The following is a 19,364-nucleotide window of genomic DNA, read 5'->3' as shown; positions in this document are numbered from 1 at the left end:
CTGGTGAACTGATGAATTCTTCACAGACTTGCTGTGCGTTTATGGTATCCTGTTCAAAAAAACACACACAAAAAATTATCGAAAAATTACTCCATGTGTAAAATGTTTTGTTTTTTTTTTGGGGGGGGGGGGGGTTGACTTCCCCCACAAGTACCTATGTTTGCTGCAGCCGCAGGCCCCAGAGAGCAAGGTGGGTTCTGTCTGAGCCCCTGGAATGCTGGGAGGCTGCAAAACTGTTTGGGCACCCCGGAGTGTCTCCTGTTGTATGAATTGGGGTGATCTCTCATCCAAATGTCATAAAAGATCTCTGGAAGGATAGGTAACGTTTGTTAAGGTTATGTATGTATGTGTGTATCTATACTATTGATTTGATAGTGGTTTAACTACAGCTGAATCTGTCTATATCTATATATACAGTAGCTATATCCATCCATCCATCTACATCGACAGCATCTATCCATCAATTTATCTCTACAGTATCTATCCACTGTATATCTACAGTATCTATCTAAATATCTATATCTATATATCCATCAATCCATCGCTACAGTATCTATCCATCGCTAGAGTATCCATCTATCCATCCATCCATCGCTACAGTATCTATCCATCGCTAGAGTATCCATCTATCCATCCATCCATCGCTACAGTATCTATCATATATCCATCCATCCATTGCTACAGTATCTATCCATCCTTCTATCTATCCACCTATTTTTTTTTTTGGGGGGGGGGGCAAGAGAGAAAAAGTAATAATTTTTTCAAACATGACGCCTTTTGCAATGTACATTCTTGGACGTTGACGGGCCACACAAACAGTATTCAAAGGATATTGGCTGTGACAGGCAGATAGAGGATGTCGGTCTCGGTGGGGATAATAATGTCCTGGGAGATGTACTTGGCGGGATCCATGTAACCCTCATATGCTTCGCACATGGCAAACAGCTCGATGTTCAGCTCAACTTGCAAACCTGCCGGCACCTGGAAGGACGGGCAGAGCGAATGCGTTTCGGAAAGTGCTCACGTTATAGTTTTTCAACTTACAGGTCCCGGCTGGTATTTGACGCGGAGGCCTGACGAGATCGGAGGTTGTTTGACGTGGAACCTGGAAGATAAGCGACTTTGTTGGAAGGCGTCATTTTCGATTATTTTGCCGCCGTCTCACCTGCAGGTGTCGACGCCCACGTTCTTCATGACCACCGTGACGAGTGAGAAGGTGCCGTCCCTTTGCCAGCCAAAGTCAACCCTGGGTGGGCGCAGCTCAAAGCCTCGGGTGATAACATTCGGGTCAGCCAATGAAATGGTGCGACACCTGCGCCGCACTGGCTCCTCCACAGAGCGGAACTGGGGATGGATTTTAAAAAATGGGCTAGCCATGCTACGGTAACTGCTGTTAGGGTTTCCCAAGTTCCAGCTGATCCAATGTGATCGTGTGGGCCAGCGTCTGTCTTACGTGAAGATTGGGCACACTGAAGGGTTTGGAGCTGGTGATTGAAGGTGGAACTCTGACCGTCTTCCGCCTGGGTTCTCCGATGACATTCATATGCACCGATTTCCGAAGCCTGGCGGACTCCATCCGACCCCCGAGAGCCGCTGTGGATGCGCAAGGCGCTCGAGTCATCTCTATATCAGAGTTCCAGCTGAAATTCACGAACGAGTACCTGGTGCCGTTGGGGGTGTGATGCCAAGGATCCTGCTGCTCTTCGCGGCTGCGTAACTGAGCACGGACACAAGATAAGTGGCGTTAGCTTCTGCTCACGAGGTACACCGACTGTCTGAACGTCAAACCTGGCAGAATGAGAAGCTGTCGGGTCCGAGGGCCGTGGAGCTCGAATGACATCTATAATGGAAAACGGAAATGTGGGTTTTTGTGGGGGGCAAATTGCATCCAGAAGAATGATTTCAAGAATCTCCCGGTTATCTCCCATTATCTCGCATACTCACGATACTTTTCTTGTGGGACATCCCTCTGGAAGGCTTCTTCTGTATCGTCCGATTCGCTCAAGGTTGGCTCGCTCAAGATCGGCCTCCTCATTTCTGGACTTGTGCGCAGATGATGATTCTGGAAAACAATCAAAGTGCAAGTAAACACTGATGTAGCCTGTGTCAGTCAATTGTTTGCTTTGATTGTCGGCGAACAGCCATGACGACAAGTGAGTCGAGTTTAACACTTTCCTGGTGCAATGAGATATTTTCGGGGTGAAAGTAGGGCACAACAATCTTCTTCCTCAGGGCTTCGATACAAGCCTTCACTTCATATAGTTCCTGTCTGAAGACCACAAGCATACAGAGAAACGTCAATATAATTGGAGGCCTGTTTTGCCTCCGCTTCACACACACCCCATACCCCCTCCCAGGAACAACTCCAAGATTTTATTTTTTCCCCTTCCAGAGGCTAAAAGATGAGCAGCGTTCTCAGTCCTGACCTGTATTGCTCCAACGTGTTGGTCCATTTGGACTCATCAGCATTGGCGTAGCTGCAATAATAATAATAATAATAATAATAAATAATAAATAACTTTTGATGGATAAAATCCCAAAGACATCACTTCAAACACCAAAAACGGCACACACCTGGTGCGGGCCGTCATCGCGGGATCATTTAAACTGTCCGACATCTCAACCGGAGTTTGCAAGGTTTGGCTGTACAGATTGCCGATGTCCCCTGTGGACAGACACGTGGTCAATGAGACAAAGTCACGTTTGATTCAGGCGACATTCAGGACTTATTTTACCCGGGGTCCTTTTTGTATCGCTGGGGACTTCTTCGTTGTCCTCTGGAATCGACTGAAAAGAAACCAAGACTTACTACCACACTTTGTCACAAGTAAAGTCAAAGTCAAAGTCAGCTTTATTGTCAAATATGCTAATATGCATAAGTAGCAGCTATATTAAGATCTATGCTAGTTTGTTAGCCCGTCTATCATGTTTCAGATAATAAGTTAGCATCAAGCTAGTTGCACCTGACTTAGCAAAATCCCAGCGTGGGCTCGCTCCATTTCCGTCCGAGGCTCCTTGAGCATCACGTCAGCCGACCGCTGTGCTTTCGCCATCAAACTTTCAATATAGTCCTACAAAGGGGAAGTTTTACAACTCATTTGTTTTCATATCGGCTAAACCGGGGGTTTCAAAGTCATTTTTTGCCGTGGGACACATTGTAGTTACAGTTACCACTCGCTGGTCATTATGAATTTGGGGAAAACCATTTGAATGTATCATCCCCTCCACATATTACATAGACCGCACAACAAACTAATGAATAACTAGTTTTCATATCTGAAGTTAAGAAAAATGACTGGTATTGTGGTTTATATACGCCAATTTGAAATTTTGGTTTGGACTTTAGCAGGCATCATGGAATTTCCACAAAGTCTGATTTGCTTTCGCGGGCCGAGTAAAATGATGTGATGGACCAGATTTGGCTGCCGGGTCATGACTTTGACACCTGTGGGCTAAAAAAATCACGTGTTGTCAGTACTGACCTTCAGTCGCATGTCAACCATGTTTCTGAGCTTTCGGCTTAATTCCCTGTGCTGGTGGAGCTCCCTTATTTCCAGGACTTTGGGGCAGTTGACGACAGCAATGGTGTCAACGCTGTGCTTTTTCGGAGTGGGCACGTGTTCCGTGGTGGTCCCAAACAAAGGGATATGAAACTTCTGTGATGGAGAGTGAAGCGTTGCGTTTGGTCGAGTAGCGAGTCGACAACGAAGCTGGGACACTCATAAGCAGAGATATCATCGGACGGGACCTGTAAACTGGGGGAGCTGGGTCCGCTGCGGTTCTGGAAGATCTGAGGTATTTCATTACGGTCCACCTTCACGTGCACCCACTTGGATCGCACGCTTTCCATGCTGGGCTTCATGACGGTGACCCCAAATTCACCTGGAGGAGACCCGGCACGCTTGGTAGCAATGTCAGCCGCCACGGCATCGGACGAACATCCGCTCACCTTGTGTGTCGGGTAGCGGGTCCTTCACCAGAGCCACAGTGGGGTCCAGGTGAGCCTCTTGCAGAAGCTCTGCCACGGCTTGGCGACTCAGGAACTCGGATCCGGAACCATCCTCGTGCACCAGGAATAGTCTACGGTCAAAGACGAGCAAGCAGCAGTGAAATTTGTTACACTGACGCAGTGCATGCGTGCGTGTGTGTGCGCATGTGCCACCTAGGATAATGGTCGATGGGCATCACTGTTGTCCTTCTGTCCGCAATTTCCTCTTCCTCTTGCATTGGGTTTGGAAGTGGGCCAGAGTGTGCGGTCACATGGCCGTCCTCAAAAACCTGAAGAAATCGGCAACCAGACAGGCAGGTAGACAGTTCAAGGTGTCCCCTAACTACTGCTGGAAGACAGCTGGGATAGGCTCCACACAAACAACCATTTCACCATTGATGCCCTTAATGGCGAAATGGCTGGTACCTTCAAACTTTGAAATACAAACTCACCTGAAAGTAGTTTCCCCCCAGGTCCTTTATGTCACACACCAATATGTCGGTGTGACTCATGACGTAAGAGGGGAGGCCACCCCATGGGGATCTGCTGGAGTAGACACACTTGCCGTCACTTTGGATGAGCAGGAGTCCAAGATTGGATGGGAGCACCTTTGACACAAACAAACAAACGAGCGAAGAACTAACTAAAGATAAAGATGTAGATACATAAATAAGGAAAAAAAGAAATACATCGATAACAAAAGAAAGGAATAGATATATGAATATAAATGAATGACCAAATAAATAAATAGATAAATAAAAAGCTACTAAGTAACCAAATAAGTAAATAACCTGAATAAATAAATGAAGAAGGAAATGCATAGATAAATGAAATTAAATAGATAAATAAATAAGCAAATAACTAACTAAATAAATACATAAATAAGGAAATAAAGAAATGCATAGATAATGAAAGAAAGAGAAATATATTTAAAAAAACTGAATCAGCAAATAAACAAATACAAAAAAAGCAACTAACCAAATAAATACCTTAAATAAATAAATGAAAGTGATAGATAAATAAAATAAAAATAAATGAAAAAAATAGATAAATGCATAAGCAACTAACAAAATAACCAAATAAATAAATACATAACGAAAGAGATAAATAAAAATTAATGAATAAACAAATTAATAAATAACCAAGTAACTAAATAACAAAATTAATATATAAAGAAATAAAATTTTAAAGGGAATCTACGTATCCATCAAAATAAATAAATAAACCAACACCATTTTGTTTGTTTCCTAACTGACATTAGAAAAAATGTTTTTTTTTTCTAATGAGATTTTATGTATCCATCAAAATAAATAAATAACTACATAAATATATAAATAAAACAAGCCAAAAAATAATAATGAATTACAGAATGATACAGAGACACCACCTGATAGTCTCCAAGATTATTCCCGGAGATAACGGTCCCGTCAGCCAACCAGATTTCCACCACGTGTCGTTCGGGATACATCAACACAGTGACGTAGGCCTCGTTCTCCACCACCACCACCTTCTCTTTGTCCTCCTCTGAACAAGGGGTACACGCTTCCTCGGCCGTGCTCGGGGGCCTTTCTTGGTAGAACGTAGTGATTCTGGTTCCGTCCGCGTGATCAACGCTCACGGAACCATCCGGCCTCTGCACCATCACCACCAGATCTTCCCGGCTCAGCATTGTCTGGAAGCCACGTTGTGAAAAATAAAGTGGTCGAGCAAACGCGGACGTCGGTGGGGCGGCAGCAGCAGTTGCGTACTCACCTCGTGGGTGACTGGGTCGGACGCGTTGTAGGTTAGAAGAGCGCAAGCGGGAATCTGTTCGTGTGTGCTGCCGACGGTGCAGACACGAGTACCGCAGGGCGTTGTCGTTGCCCAAAAACCCCCAGGGGGAGAAGTCACTTGGTTCTCGGGATTTTGCTCTACAAGCATGTGCACAATTGAAATTAATATATCTATCGTGTGTGTGAGTGTGTGTGCGTGCGTGCGTGCGTGTGTATGTTCAGAGTGCGCCCCTTGCCATCTGGAGTCTCTTCCTCTTCTATTTCTTCTACCCACACTGGACCAGAATCCAAGCTGGAACTGACCGTGCCATCTGCAAAGAGTACCTGCAACAAAAGTTATGGTAGTGAACCAAAACGAGCAAAATAGGGGAAACTAACATTGAAAACAAACAAACAAACAAATAAATAGGTGAATGAACTTTTATGAAAAAAAGTATTTATTTTAACATTGATGTATGTGTATATTGAAGAAAGGACAAACATGTTAACGACACAATATTGAGTGACCCCCCATAATCTTGCAAGTAACAAATACTATGCCAAACCGACAGTGTGACCTAAAAAGATGCGTGCCCATGAAAATGTCAATTGTGGCTTTGATTAAAAAGCTATTTATTTCACACATTATTCAGTTTATGGAAGAGTTTCAGCTATTTCTGTCAATTTTAGTAAATTTATGGCTTTCACAAGATGTGTTCCAAATGTCCCCCATTTCGTTGCAAGCAAACCTGTAGTCTGACAAAGTTGTCAATCACGTTTACACACTCCTCTTTCGAGAGGATGACCCAAAAAGATGCATCCAATTGAGTCGCTCACTGCAGCAATGTTTTCTCCCGAAAGAGAGAAATAGTTAAAACTCTGGTGAATGGTCTTCCATCAACGGAATAATGTGTGGTTGTAATTTTAAATAAATAGCTTTTTAATCAAAGCCACAATTGACATTTTCATGGGTACGCATCTGTTTGGGTCACCCTGTATAAAAGTCATCGAAAAACTAATCCCAACAAAACTAAACCAAAGCATTAAAAAATAAACTGCATTTAAAAACTAAAAGTTCCCCAAAAATTAAATTAGCATAAAAAAAGTCTTGAAACTGTGCTTGCAACAGACACATATACACAAAACCAAAACAACAACAAAGAAAAGGTGCATTGACAACAAAGAAGTGCATGTGTCCCGCCATGTTCACCTCGCTGGAGGAGTCCTTCATGTTCCGGATGACTGTTCCCTGACTGGTTATGATGCGGGATGCCTCTTTGGCCAGACAAGGAGCCTGGCAGCCCCCAGAGTGAAAAGTCAGTCGCACCCGCATACTCAGGTCCTCTGAGGTCGCATATGAGACAAACACACAGACCCACACGCACACACATATTTGTGTTGCCTGTGGTAAACAAGTGTGCGGTTGTGGGGGGTGGGTTCACGAACCATCTTCACGCATAAACTGCACAAGTAGGCCACTCGGGAGAGAAAAGCTGAGGCTGTTGAGTGGACTTGGGCACTCTGGCGGCTGGATTTCACACGGCTACACACAACAAACAAAATAAATAACAACATTCAAAGTGAAAACACATGAATCTCAGATTCTTTTCTTACAGACCAGATCATGAAGACAGGATGAACTTAATACAACTAACACATGAATCTCTCTGTTTCTCTGTCCACTCTCTATCTCTGTCTTGGACTCCGTCTTTCTCACTCTGTCTCGCTCCATCTTGCTCAGTCGCTCTCTTGCTCTCTCTCTCTCTGTCTCACTCTCTGTCTCGCTCTGTCGCTGTCTCTCTCTCTCTCTCTCTCTCTGTCGCTCTCTGTGTCTCTCTGTTTCACCCTCTGTCTGTTTCCCTCTGTCTCACTCTGTCTTGCTCTGTTGCCGTCTTGATCTCTCTGTCGCTGTCTCTCTCTGTCACTCTTTCTGTCTCTCTGTCTCTGTCGCTGTCTCTCTCTCTCTGTCGCTCTGTTTCTCTGTTTCACCCTCTGTCTGTCTCTGTCTTGCTCTATCGCCGTCTTGATCTCTCTGTCGCTGTCTCTCTATGTCACTCTTTCTGTCTCTCTCTCTCTCTGTCTGCCTCACTCTCTGTCTCTCTCGCTCTGTCTTGCTCTCTGTCGCTGTCTCACACTCTCTGTCTCTCTGCCTCACTCTGTCTTGCTCTCTGTCGCTGTCTCACACTCTCTCTCTGTCGTCTGTCTCTGTCTGTCTCTCCGTTTCTAAATTGCTTTCTGTCTGACTCTCTCTCTGTCTTGCTCTGTCGCTGTCTCGCTCGCTCTATGTCTCTGTCTCTCTCTGCGCTGTCTTGCACTCTCTCTGTCGCTGTCTCACACTGTCTGTCGTTCTCTCTGTCTGTCTCTCCGTCTCTAAATTGCTTTCTGTCTCTGACTCGCTTTCTGTCTTGCTCTCTGTCGCTGTCTCATTTTCTCTCTCTCTCTCTCTCTCTCTCTCTCTCTCTCTCTCTCTCTCTCTCTCTCTCTCTCTCTCTCTCTCTCTCTCTCTCTCTCTCTCTCTCTCTCTCTCTCTCTCTCTCTCTCTCTCTCTCTCTCTCCACCCCCCACCCTCACACACACACCTGTCCCTCCACCTCTCCAGGGCTGCTGTTGTCGTTTGGGACGTCGGTCGGCTCGGCTACAGTCGCCTCTTCTTGCTCTTTCTCCGTTTCCTTGAGACTCTCTTGTGGGGCTGCCTCTGAGAATGCCAGACATATTTGACGGTCACACACAACAACAGTCACCTTTTACACTATAAACAAACAAACAACAATTAAGCATTTTCAGCACCTTGACTTTTCTCTGGTGGATTTTCAAAGCTGTAAGACAGCCGGACGCCGTTATCCAGCAAGGCCGAGAAGCCCCGCCTGGTCTCTACGCTCGTCTTGACAGGAGGCTCTTTTGCAGTCGACTCGTCAGTAGGACACAGGGAACACAAATCCGCAAAGCTCCTGCGACTCTTTACCTTTCACGTCGTTTTTCGCCGCGTGGACAACTTCGCTGACGTGCGTGTAGAAGTGGTGGCCGTCTTTCTTCACGGCCACTTTCAGTATTTTGGAACCTACGGTGGGTGACATGTGTTATATTGTATATTGTATAGTACAGTGAAGCCTTGAGAGACATCAAAGAAATGCCATGCCTGCCTTGGCCACCTGCGGGCAGTATAAGACGGACAGACGGGCTATCGTCTTAACCCAATCCCACTGATGTTTTCGGCACTCCTTGCCTTTTTACACACACTAATCAACTCCTCTCCGTTCTCCTCAGTACGGCACTAATACTGGTGGCAGAACATGGCTAAGAAAGACAATATGAGTGAGTGCTGTTGGCCTGTTTCTGAACCATTTTGAGTTTGATCCCTTACTTGAAGGGATAGAGCGTCACAACATTGATGCTAATAAGTGTTTGCAAGAAGATAAATACATGAATAAATAAATACACATAAATATGTTAATGAGTACATAAATAAACTAATAAATAACAGAATAAATAAACACACGCATAAATAAATGAACAAATAAACACTTACATCAATAACCAAACATATAATTAAATGAATAAACAAATATAAATAAATTAAAAATAAACACAAATAACTGAATAAACAAATGAATACATACATAGGCAAATAGCCACAACAAATAAAAATTAGACAAATAAAGAAATAAATACATAATACATAAATTGATACATGACCAAATAAATAAATAAATAACTACAAATAAATAAAACACACATTACTGAATAAATAAATACTCAAATTAATACATACACAAGAAAATAGCCACGCAAATAAACATACACAAATAAAAAATAAATACGAGACAAATAGATAACAAATACATTGATACATAACCAAATAAATAAACACAAATAAACAAACACACAAATAACAGAATAAAAAACGAACTAAACAAATAAATTAACACACAAAAAATAAATTAAAAAAAACTGTATTTTCCGGTGTATAAATTGCAATGGAGTATAAGGCGTGCCTCCAATGAATGAAAAAGGTTTTCCAAATATAATATAGAAATATCCAAAAGTTGTCCAAATATTAGGCACACCAAATTAGCAATACAGTAGATGTTGGGGTTACTATGTTTTATATATCCCAACTGACAGGAGTTGCAAGATCCGTTGTGGCCCCACATTAATTTACATGTAATAAAGAGGGTACAGAAAGTGCTGAAGAAATAATGACTCTCTGTGTCTTTGTGTTGTCATATTATTTGTTTTTGTTTTTACTTCAAGATTGTGCCGTGAGAGTGGCTGCCTTTCCAGCAGCTGCTGGAATGGGAGGTTGGTATTAGGTTTTTCTACCTCTTTCTTTCCTTTCCTCTTCATTTCATAACTTTGCTGCTGTGTTACTTCCGGGTAGAGTGAACGCTAGCGCAAATGGCTGCCGATGCTCACCCGCACAAAAAAATCCAGTGACTGTAAAGTGTCCTTGAGAGTTTTGGAAGGCGCTTAGAAATTAAATGTATTATTATCATTATTATCATTATTATTATTATTATTATTATTAGGCACACCGGCATATATGGCGCAGGACCGCCTTTTCAAGAAAATGAAGGCTGTTGGGTGCACCATAAATAAATAAATAAATAAATAAATAAATAAATAAATAAATAAAAAAGAGCGATTAAATGCACAATTGACTTTACCTTCAACGTAGCTGATGGTCTCCACAGTAACGTCCCCCCCACCTGAAGGGAAGAGGTACTGGAGACACCCCGACAGATGGATCAACATTCCATCCATGTGGAAGCCGGTGAAGCCCTAAAAGCGCGATGTCAAAAGTTGAACAGCCCAAACATATTGTTCGGCGTGTATTTGACATTTGTCCTGTTGATCCTACAGTGGAGGCCTCCTCTTTGTCGTCAGTTTTACTGGAAAGCGACGGGTCGTCAGCGGGGACCGTGGACGTGGTGGTGGTGGTCCCTTTGCTCTTGCCCGTGTTGCCGGATTTCTCGCTCTTCTTGGGATCGGAGGACTTCACCTCCTGCTTCGACTTTTGGTTTTTGCCCCCCGCCGCCTTGGCCGGCTTTTTACCTTTTTTGGATTCCTCTTCCTTCAGCCTTTCCTCCTCCAGCTTGAAAGCCTGTCCAGCAGAACGACAACTCCATATAATAATTATAATTCACGTGCGCGCTCTTGAGGGTTTTTTTTTGGTATGAGTTGCTACAAACTTTGAGTGAAGTTTTGGTGATGAAAGCCACTTGTGACACCTCCTCTTCCTCAGTCCAATCTGTCGTGTTTTTTTTCAAGTCCAAGAAGAACAGAAATATCATTTTACTCCTTTATAAATAACACAGTAGCCACGTGTGAAGCTCAGCTGTACTTTCTGAAACTTGCACAGGACTTATTTGGTTGTTGGTTTCCACCACTGGCTTTTTCAGCTCCTCTTTCTCAATCCAGTCTTTGATGGTGTCTGCTACATGCTCCAAGTATGTCCTTATTTTAAAAATTAAAAATCACATATTTATCAGGTTGCGAGCAAATCCAGCAAATTACACTCGTACCTGAACTTGACATCCGTGTGAATGGCTACGTCCCAATACTCCTTGCACAAGCGATCGGGACTCATGGGATTGTGGCAGAAAACGTACAAAATATTATTATGACTTCCTGGGAATGTGTCCAGACAACGATACTGCTGGGCAGCCAACTGGATGACCTGCGGTAGAGACAAACGATCGCATGAACCAGACAAGGCGCAAGATTCATGATCTCACCTGAGGAAAGATGGCCGCTTCGTGGTGTTCAACATAGTGCCAGTCCTTCAAGGACCTTAATCGGCAACTCTGAATGTCAGACAGGTCCAGCTGGGCAACAAGGGGCTCGTTGATCTGGTAGGACGACGAAAAAAAATATCTTAAGTGACACATGGACAACAATTTCAAAAGAGAAGGAATAATTTGGCTTCGTGGTTAACAAAAAAATACAAACACCTCTGTAGAATCAGAGTCGTCTTCAACAAACATTGAACCTAAAGCAAAGACAAGGAAATATGACAAAATGAAGACTTTTTTATTTTTTGACTGAGTAAAGCACCAACGCACATTTGCGTTGGTTGCGAAGCTTCTGCTTCGCGAAGGACAACGGGTTGTCCCAGGGGTTGACGGGGTGTTTTTTGGGATGGTGCACCATTCCCAAAGGTCTGAAGTCATTTCCCAGAACGCCGTCCTCATCCAATCCAGTCAATAGCATGCTCTCAAACACGCTCTGGTGAAGGAAGCGCTCCACCTGGGGCCATGACACCTCGTCTGCAGATTACAACAAACAAATAAACAAAAAATAGATGAATAAATAACTAAATAAAAAGCTAGGTGAATAAATAATTAAATAATTAAATACATAAATAAATAACGCAAATGAACAAACAAATGAAGAAATAAATACAGAGATAAATAGATGAAGAACATATATAAATACATAAATAAACGGATAAATAAACTGACAAATAAAAAAATATATATAGATAAGTAAAATAAATAAATAGATAACATGAATAAACAAACAAATTAATAAATAGAGATAAATAGATGAATAACACAAATACACAAATAAACAGATAAATAAATACACAAATAAACGGATAAATAAATAGCTAAATAAATAAATACATACAAAACAATAAAAATCATATGGATATATTTTTTTCTAGATCAGACCATTGACGCATTGTCGTTGGAGCTGTTGTTTGATGGCCCTCCAGCAGGAGCTGCTGGAGCGTCGCTGAGCTCCATTGTTAATGAGCCTCCACGCTGGGGATAGCTTCATCATGTACTCCTCCTCATGGGCTGGATCCAAACCTTGAGTCCCCTATCAAGATTACAGCTAATGTAAATTGTATTTACATAGGAATCAAGCTCTGTGGGTGGAGTTTGCAAACATGAAATAAAGGTTGCAGTTACGTAAAGATTCCACAAGATGACGGCAAAGCATATAACAGAAATAATCAGAAAGCAGCAACGCCTTACATCTGCAATATACGCACATAAAGAAGTCACGTAAATAAACAACTCTCTTCAATAGTTACGTTATTCAACAACAATATCAGAAATATATTTGAGGTTAATTAATATGTTTTAGCCGAATTTAGAGGCAAGCACAAATTCCCGATGGTGAACCAAGCTAGCACTTTATTAACTCATTCACTGTAAGACGATGTGCAAAAAGGAGTCCACTCCAGTGCCAGGTTTTTTGTCATTTTCATTCAAATTGCAAGACCCACTGAATATCGAGTTTTAGGACTACATAAACATTCGATATAACCTAAGAAACCTTAGACTCTCTTCTTTCATCAAAAAAAAGAGTTAATTCATAAATTATATAGGTCTGGAGTTATCTGAGCTTGAAATGTGGGCGCCTGTACAAAATACAATACAATACATACATATTGATTTATATAGTGCTTTAACAACAGTAGGAACTGTAACAAAGCGCAAACATGGACAAAAAAATACTGCCCCTTGGTAGAAGTGAAAAACATTGCCAGAGGCCTGACCTGTTCTTTATCAGCACCCCCGCAAGAAAAAACAAAACCCGAACTAATTCGGGAATGGCGCTTCATGTCACACTTTTCAATTCCCAAATAAATTCGGGAATGGCAGCGAATGAGTCAATAATTAGTGAAACTCACTTTCTGATATTTCCATACAGCGAATATGATAACTTCAATAACAACCCTACTTGTACGACACACAACAGCACACGTAGACTGACTGTTCTACCACTCTCCTTCGCCTTCTCAAATCAGTGCTCTCATTTCCAAGTATGAAGACAACACTGTCCTCGAGCAGTGTGATATGGTTCTGGTTATTACTAAAAATAAAACGACAAATAAAGGCAAATATGTTTTTCAAAAAGTATGCAAATGTGACTTACATTGATGCCAATTAAGCGCAGTGCCCTTTCATCATGGTGTCTGATGATGACAGGCTGCTCGGACGATCCGGGTGATTCATCAACTTGAAACTGCTTCCTAAGCATCTAAGACAGAACGCCAAATGACAGGATGAAAAAGAAATATTTTGCGTCTTTGTATTTCGAGTATGCAATCCCCGTTCATGTACCTCCTTGTCCTCATACTTCTGGACAGTGGTCAACAAACTGTGCAGCAAGTCTCTCAGCTCCTCTCCCGGTTCTACCTGAGGCAAGATGTTTTGCAACATTTGGCCCACCACGTGATGATCCAGACCAGGAATAGTCTCAGGGTCAGAGTCATCTGGCGTTTGCGGCGGTGGTGGGGGCTGCTCACTTGACAACACAACCTGGACACACCGAAGGAATGCTGGCGTAAAGCCGAAAGGCCAACTTCCAAATCGGACAACGGGAACGATGCAATTCGTAAAAATGTCCGCGCGTACACAAACCTGCTCCAGCATGCAATGCAAGATGAGCGGCACGGAGCAAGCCTCGCCCGGGATCTGCTCCATCAGGCTGTTGTAGTGATTCATGTCCACGTCGGTGGTCAGCGAAGATGGCGGCTTTTCTGCGTCACGAAGAAAACCGCAAGAAAGTCAGCTGCAGGTGCAAGCCAGGATAAAAATGACGATGAAGAAGACGAACGCTCTCACTTGGGGGCGGAGGGCGTCCTGACTTCTTCGAGCGTGGGGATACATTCGCTGCAGTCTGGCGGGAATAATAAAAAAAGCAATTTGAGGATGAAGGCGAGCTAGCCAGGCGATGGAAATGTCAATCGGATCGGAGCAGCGTGGATCAACTGGAGACCTTTAACTCATTCTCTGCCATTCCCAAATTTGTTCGGGTTTTGGTTATTCTTGCGGGGGGTGCCGATAAAGAACAGGTCAGACCCCTGGGAATGTTTTTGCCTTCCACATAGGGGCAGCATTTGCCTTTTGTCCATGTTAGCGCTTAGTTCCAGCTTCAGCTGTTGTTAAAGCAATATATAAATCAATATGTATGTATTGTAATGTATTTTGTACAGCTGCCCCCTTTTCAAGCTCAGATAACTCCAGACCCATAACTTGGGAATTCAGTATTTTCTTTTAACGAAAGAAGAGAGTCTCAGGTTTCTTACGCTGAATTGAATGTTTATGTAGTCCTAAAACTTAATAATCTGTGGAGTGGAAACATTTTTGCACATCGTCTGGCAATGAATGAGTTAATGGATGATTGGTTAACTCAAGCGGTATCGCCGGGACAAACACAACAACTGTATCTCATTTCTTTAAAAAAATAACAAAAAAAAATCAAAGAGCTTTCGACAGATATCTGAAGGTGTGTACCTCCGCAGGTGGCGAAGCTTCCTGCCCCGAGATCACAGAGGGCACACGAATAAAGTTGGCGCTGTCCAAGTAATGCCGATGCTGCCTGCGCCAATCCAAACAGTTATAGATGAGATTGGCCACGCCGTCAAACATTTGAGTGGCCACCGCCATCTGCGAGCAGACGCCAAACATGAGTGCCTAAACCAAACACAGGAAATGGGTAAGTGACGCACCACAGATTCGAGATCCTGCCGGTCGAAGGGCATCAACGAATCAGGGACGTTGTACTCCAGTTGGGCCACGTTGTGCAGTCTGGAGTTTGCTCCGGCGTTGTCTAAAACTTGCCTCAGAGCTGCCCAGAAGTTGTCCAGTACCTTGGCCTGCGCATCCTTTGCTTCTTTGGCGGCAATTTCGTCCACTGACGGAAGACGGCAAAGTGCATTCAGTTACATTCCCCTTGGAATTTGTATTTTGAGCTGGAGGCATTTATTATTATTGCTCTTCTTGTCATTAAATTTGCACATAACATTTGTTTATGTCGCAGATGTGGCACTGGTCTTTTAAACCGATTTCATCGCTACGTGAGCATTCACCGCTAGCTGCCGCTAGCTATCTGACTATCTAGCTGGCTATATATTTGCTATATATTAGCTATCTAGCTAGCTATTTATTAGTTATATATTAGCTAGCTAACTTTCTATTTGAGTTATTACTGGTTGAGTGAACGCTGGCGCAAGTGGCTGTCGCTGCTCACCCACAGACAAACTGATCCTGTGACTGTAAAGTGACCATGAGCGTTTTGAAAGGCGCTTCTTCTTCTTTTCCTTTCGGCTTTTCCCTTCAAGGGGTCACGACAGCAAATCGGTGTCCTCCATCTTTAGAGGTTCGATCCGCATGTTTGTTTTGGCCAAGCTTTTACGTCGGATGCCCTTCCTGACACAACCCTCTGTATTTATCCGGGCTTGGGGCAGGCGCTTATAAATGAAAAGTATTATTCTTATTCTTATCCATCACTGGCAAATACAGGCACATTATTTATGAGATCACCATTGGGCTCGGGTGGTTCCTCATCCTGCTCGTGTTCCTCTTCGCACGGCGGATGCGTGGCGCTCAGCCTGATGACGTTAGCGACGTGCACTCCGGCGCCATCCAGCGTCCCCACCAGCTGTGGCTGGTGGAAACCCATCAGCAGGATGTAGTGTTGGGGGCCGTCCTCGGGCTCGTCGTCTGCGGTGGAACAAAGGGAAAACCTCGATTGTTTGATACCTTTTCATGAATGCTTGTGGACTTTTTGTTTGAAAAAGTTTTGTTAAGACAAAAATAGTGCTCTGCCCCCACCTTGGAACATCTTGGCAACCAAGGAACTATGTTCACATCAGGATTTTTACTGAGACATCATGAGCGCTTTAGCATCTTCTTTAGACATCTCAGTGACGAGCAACTGTAGTGAGCTAAATTGACATTAATTCCAACTTGTGGCATCTTGGGCCGCAACGCACTACGATTATGCAAGTAGAGGAGTTTTGGGTCGACAGAAGTAGTGCTTTGCAACCACTGTGTGGCATCTTGTCGTCAAGGAACTACGTTGACGCAAGTAGAGGAGTTCCGTGTTCGGACAAAAATAGGGCTTTGCCACCATGAGATACCCGCAAAGGACTACAATTACGCAAGTAGATGAGTTTCGTTGAGAAAAAAAGGAGTGCTCCCCCACCACTGTGTGGCGTCTTGGTGCCAAGAAACTAGAGGAGTTTCGTTTGGACAAAAGTAGTGGTTGGCCAGCACCGTGTGCCATCTTGTTGCCAAGGAACTACGTTGACACAAGAAGAGGAGTTTAGTTTGGACAAAAGTAAGGCTTTACCACCACATTAATTCCAACTTTTGGAGACTTGGGCCGCAACGGACTACAATTACGCAAGTAGAGGAGTTACGTTTAGACAAAAGTAGTGCTTCCCCACCACTGTGTGGCATCTTGGTGCCAAGGAACTATGTTGACCTAAGTAGAGGAGTTTTGTTTCGACAAAAGTAGTGCTTCGCCACTACTGTGTGCCGTCTTGTTGCTAAAGAACTACAATGACGGAAGTAGAGGAGTTTCGTTTGACAAAAATAGGGCTTTGCCACCATCTTTTGGGATCTCGCGGTCAAGGAACTATGTTAACATGTGTCAAAGAGTTTCATTTGGAAAAATGTAGTTTTTTGAGGCAATCTCGTGGCATCAACAAACAAAGGCAATAACAAAGCATTTTATTCCTAGCCGATAGCGAGGTCTCAAAGTAAACAATAATAATCACCGTAGCAATAATAAATAATGTTTACTTATGTACTTGGGTGGCTCGACTTCATCCCTGCGTTTAAGTTTTGTTTTGGCTTTACGAGGTGGCTCATCCTTTGCCTTCTTGTCTTTGCCTTTTCCTCCTGCCTTTTCTTTGGGGGGAGGTGCAGCAGCTTTAACCTTATATAGAAGGAAAAAAACTTACTATGCAGTCAAAAGAAACATCAAACTAAAGAGTAAATGTCGTCGAGGTTTCTCACTTGCTCTGCTTTTCGCCTCCGCTGGTCATTCTCCTTCACCTGCAGCAGCATAAACTTGACTATTTGCGCCATGAGCTCAGCAGGGATCTGCTCGTGTGCCTCAAGCAGCTCCCTGGCGGGCTGCGTCACCTGCGTGAGCAGTAAATATTTTGAGAGAGGTGGCCGTTGAGGACGCCACACGACTTTATGTTTCTTGATCACAAACCTCATAGTACTGAGGAAAACCTTCACGTTTTTTTGCTTTGGGATTCCCATATTCTCGAATCTGCTCAAACACATTCAGACAAATTTCCTATATATTTCCGCATAGAATATGAAGAGCGTATGAGCAAATATGTTCGATTTTAGCTACCTTTGCCTCGGTGTCTGCCAAAGTGAGCGAGCTGAAAAGCTTGCGCTGCGGTTGCTCCACAGCCTGAGCTACCATCCGGATCAGTTCCTCATCGTCCGGACCTCCACCAACCAGGACACACACGCACGCTTGCCAGTTGTCCTGCGATGATGGGGTAAAGGAAATATTAGCATATTATGGTTTCAGAAACATCACGAAAAAAAAAATGTTTTTATTATCTATCTATCTATCTATCGACCAATCTACCTATCTACCTATCTATCTCGCACAGGGTGACGTTGCTCGGGCAGGGGGCGACATGCACTAAAACCTTTATGATTGTCAATCATTTATGCTTGAATATATTACATTTTAATGACACTTCTATGAAGAGTAACGTTTTGAGCCTTAAAATAATAGGTTTACGTTCATTTTAAACATGCCTCAAGGATGAATAAACCATCGTCTCATTTTTTTCTTTGTAAAAACACTTTTGGGCTTTTTTTTAACTCTTGCTGTTTGTCATAATATAATTCGGAGGGTACTGACGAAATTAATTCATTCTGGAAGAAATTTCTTCACTAGAAATCTAAGTAGAATAAATTGTACCGCTCAGATGGGTCGGCCATTTTGTTGAACCCCAACTTGTAGAAACGTGCGCAAACATTGTTGACAAATATGACAGTTACCAACTTTGACTCTTTCAGGAAGAAAAAAATCTAAACTATGTTTCAACAGCTGTGATTAATGTGCACCCGAATGTAAAAAAATTACCACATTCTCCACACATTATTTAACACTGGACGCTATCATCCCTACCTCGTCAAACTGTGAATTGGCGAGACCACTCTCCCAAGTCTGGACTTCCGGACCCTGCGCAGCGGCAGTCTTCTTTGCTGCCGCGCCTTTTTTTGCACCCTTGGGAGGCATTTCGCTTCAGACAATTGTAAGGAATTGAATTTTGACCCAAAATAACGTCAAAATTCTCTCACTCGACCGTGTGGTGTCTCCTGGCGTCCGCGTTGCCCATGACAACTACATAGGAAGTTATTAAAGGAAACACACGAAGAGCTTCTGGTACCTTTCAAAGTAATAGCATAAAAAGAGGCAGCTAAAACGAGACTTTTTGGATTGTGCTGGCTAAACTACTTGCGGTATCCTCTAGGTGTCAGTATAAAATCGGTGATAGAAAAAGGTTATCTCAGTGTTTTGGACAACAACCAAATTTAAAGCGTTTTAAAAATAAATAGGTTATAATAATAAGTCTAATATTAATAATAACACATTTCAGTTATAAGCACCTTTCAAAATTCTTAAGGACACTTGACAGTCACAGGAGGGATACTGGGAGGGGGACGAGAATCATCAAAGTAAACAAGGGCGCAAGAAACGAGACGGTGTGACAAAGTCAACCCTGCACCAGCACAACGACCCAGCGACATATCTCATGTTCATGCTACTTTGCCATTTCACCCTACTCATAAGCAGTCTTTTTCCCTTCCCTCATAATGCTCACATCAAGCTTTCTG

General features: G+C 43.1%; 1 protein-coding gene across 1 annotated transcript; it reads right to left on the bottom strand.

Moving 5' to 3' along the window:
• Positions 1–20: 20 nt before the first annotated feature.
• On the bottom strand, positions 21–18,840 carry spag17 (sperm associated antigen 17). The gene is made up of 48 exons (XM_088991265.1): positions 18,655–18,840; positions 17,857–17,997; positions 17,710–17,769; positions 17,505–17,633; positions 17,289–17,424; positions 16,023–16,202; positions 15,209–15,393; positions 14,994–15,146; positions 14,322–14,376; positions 14,118–14,236; positions 13,818–14,015; positions 13,630–13,734; positions 12,414–12,564; positions 11,802–12,005; positions 11,691–11,728; positions 11,475–11,588; positions 11,262–11,416; positions 11,081–11,193; positions 10,929–10,987; positions 10,598–10,840; positions 10,404–10,518; positions 8,702–8,797; positions 8,527–8,634; positions 8,319–8,434; positions 7,186–7,282; positions 6,950–7,083; positions 5,997–6,084; positions 5,741–5,898; positions 5,376–5,660; positions 4,441–4,596; positions 4,163–4,278; positions 3,950–4,080; positions 3,749–3,882; positions 3,483–3,656; positions 2,964–3,071; positions 2,736–2,787; positions 2,575–2,665; positions 2,427–2,477; positions 2,170–2,269; positions 1,945–2,062; positions 1,789–1,840; positions 1,662–1,717; positions 1,454–1,593; positions 1,166–1,344; positions 1,045–1,105; positions 834–981; positions 155–319; positions 21–49 (listed from the first exon to the last, which is right to left on the bottom strand). The coding sequence occupies exons 1-48, from the start codon at positions 18,763–18,765 to the stop codon at positions 21–23; spliced, it is 5,907 nt and encodes a 1,968-aa protein (XP_088847391.1). The 5' UTR covers positions 18,766–18,840.
• Positions 18,841–19,364: the final 524 nt, after the last annotated feature.

This window comes from Hippocampus bargibanti, linkage group LG02 (genome assembly GCF_051943395.1).
Source record: "Hippocampus bargibanti isolate YZ-2025 linkage group LG02, ASM5194339v1, whole genome shotgun sequence".
NCBI classification, from domain to species: domain Eukaryota; kingdom Metazoa; phylum Chordata; class Actinopteri; order Syngnathiformes; family Syngnathidae; genus Hippocampus; species Hippocampus bargibanti.
The sequence above is the reverse complement of the archived record's forward strand: the minus strand, read 5'-3'. Positions and strand labels throughout refer to the sequence as shown.

Coding starts and splice junctions, on each gene's coding strand:
- spag17 (XM_088991265.1), bottom strand. CDS start 18,765: ATGCCTCCCAAGGGTGCAAAAAAAGGCGCGGCAGCAAAGAAGACTGCC. Junction 12,006..12,413: donor CCAACGACAATGCGTCAATG/GTCTGATCTAGA, acceptor TGTAATCTGCAG/ACGAGGTGTCATGGCCCCAG. Junction 7,084..7,185: donor GCAGTTTATGCGTGAAGATG/GTTCGTGAACCC, acceptor ATGCGACCTCAG/AGGACCTGAGTATGCGGGTG.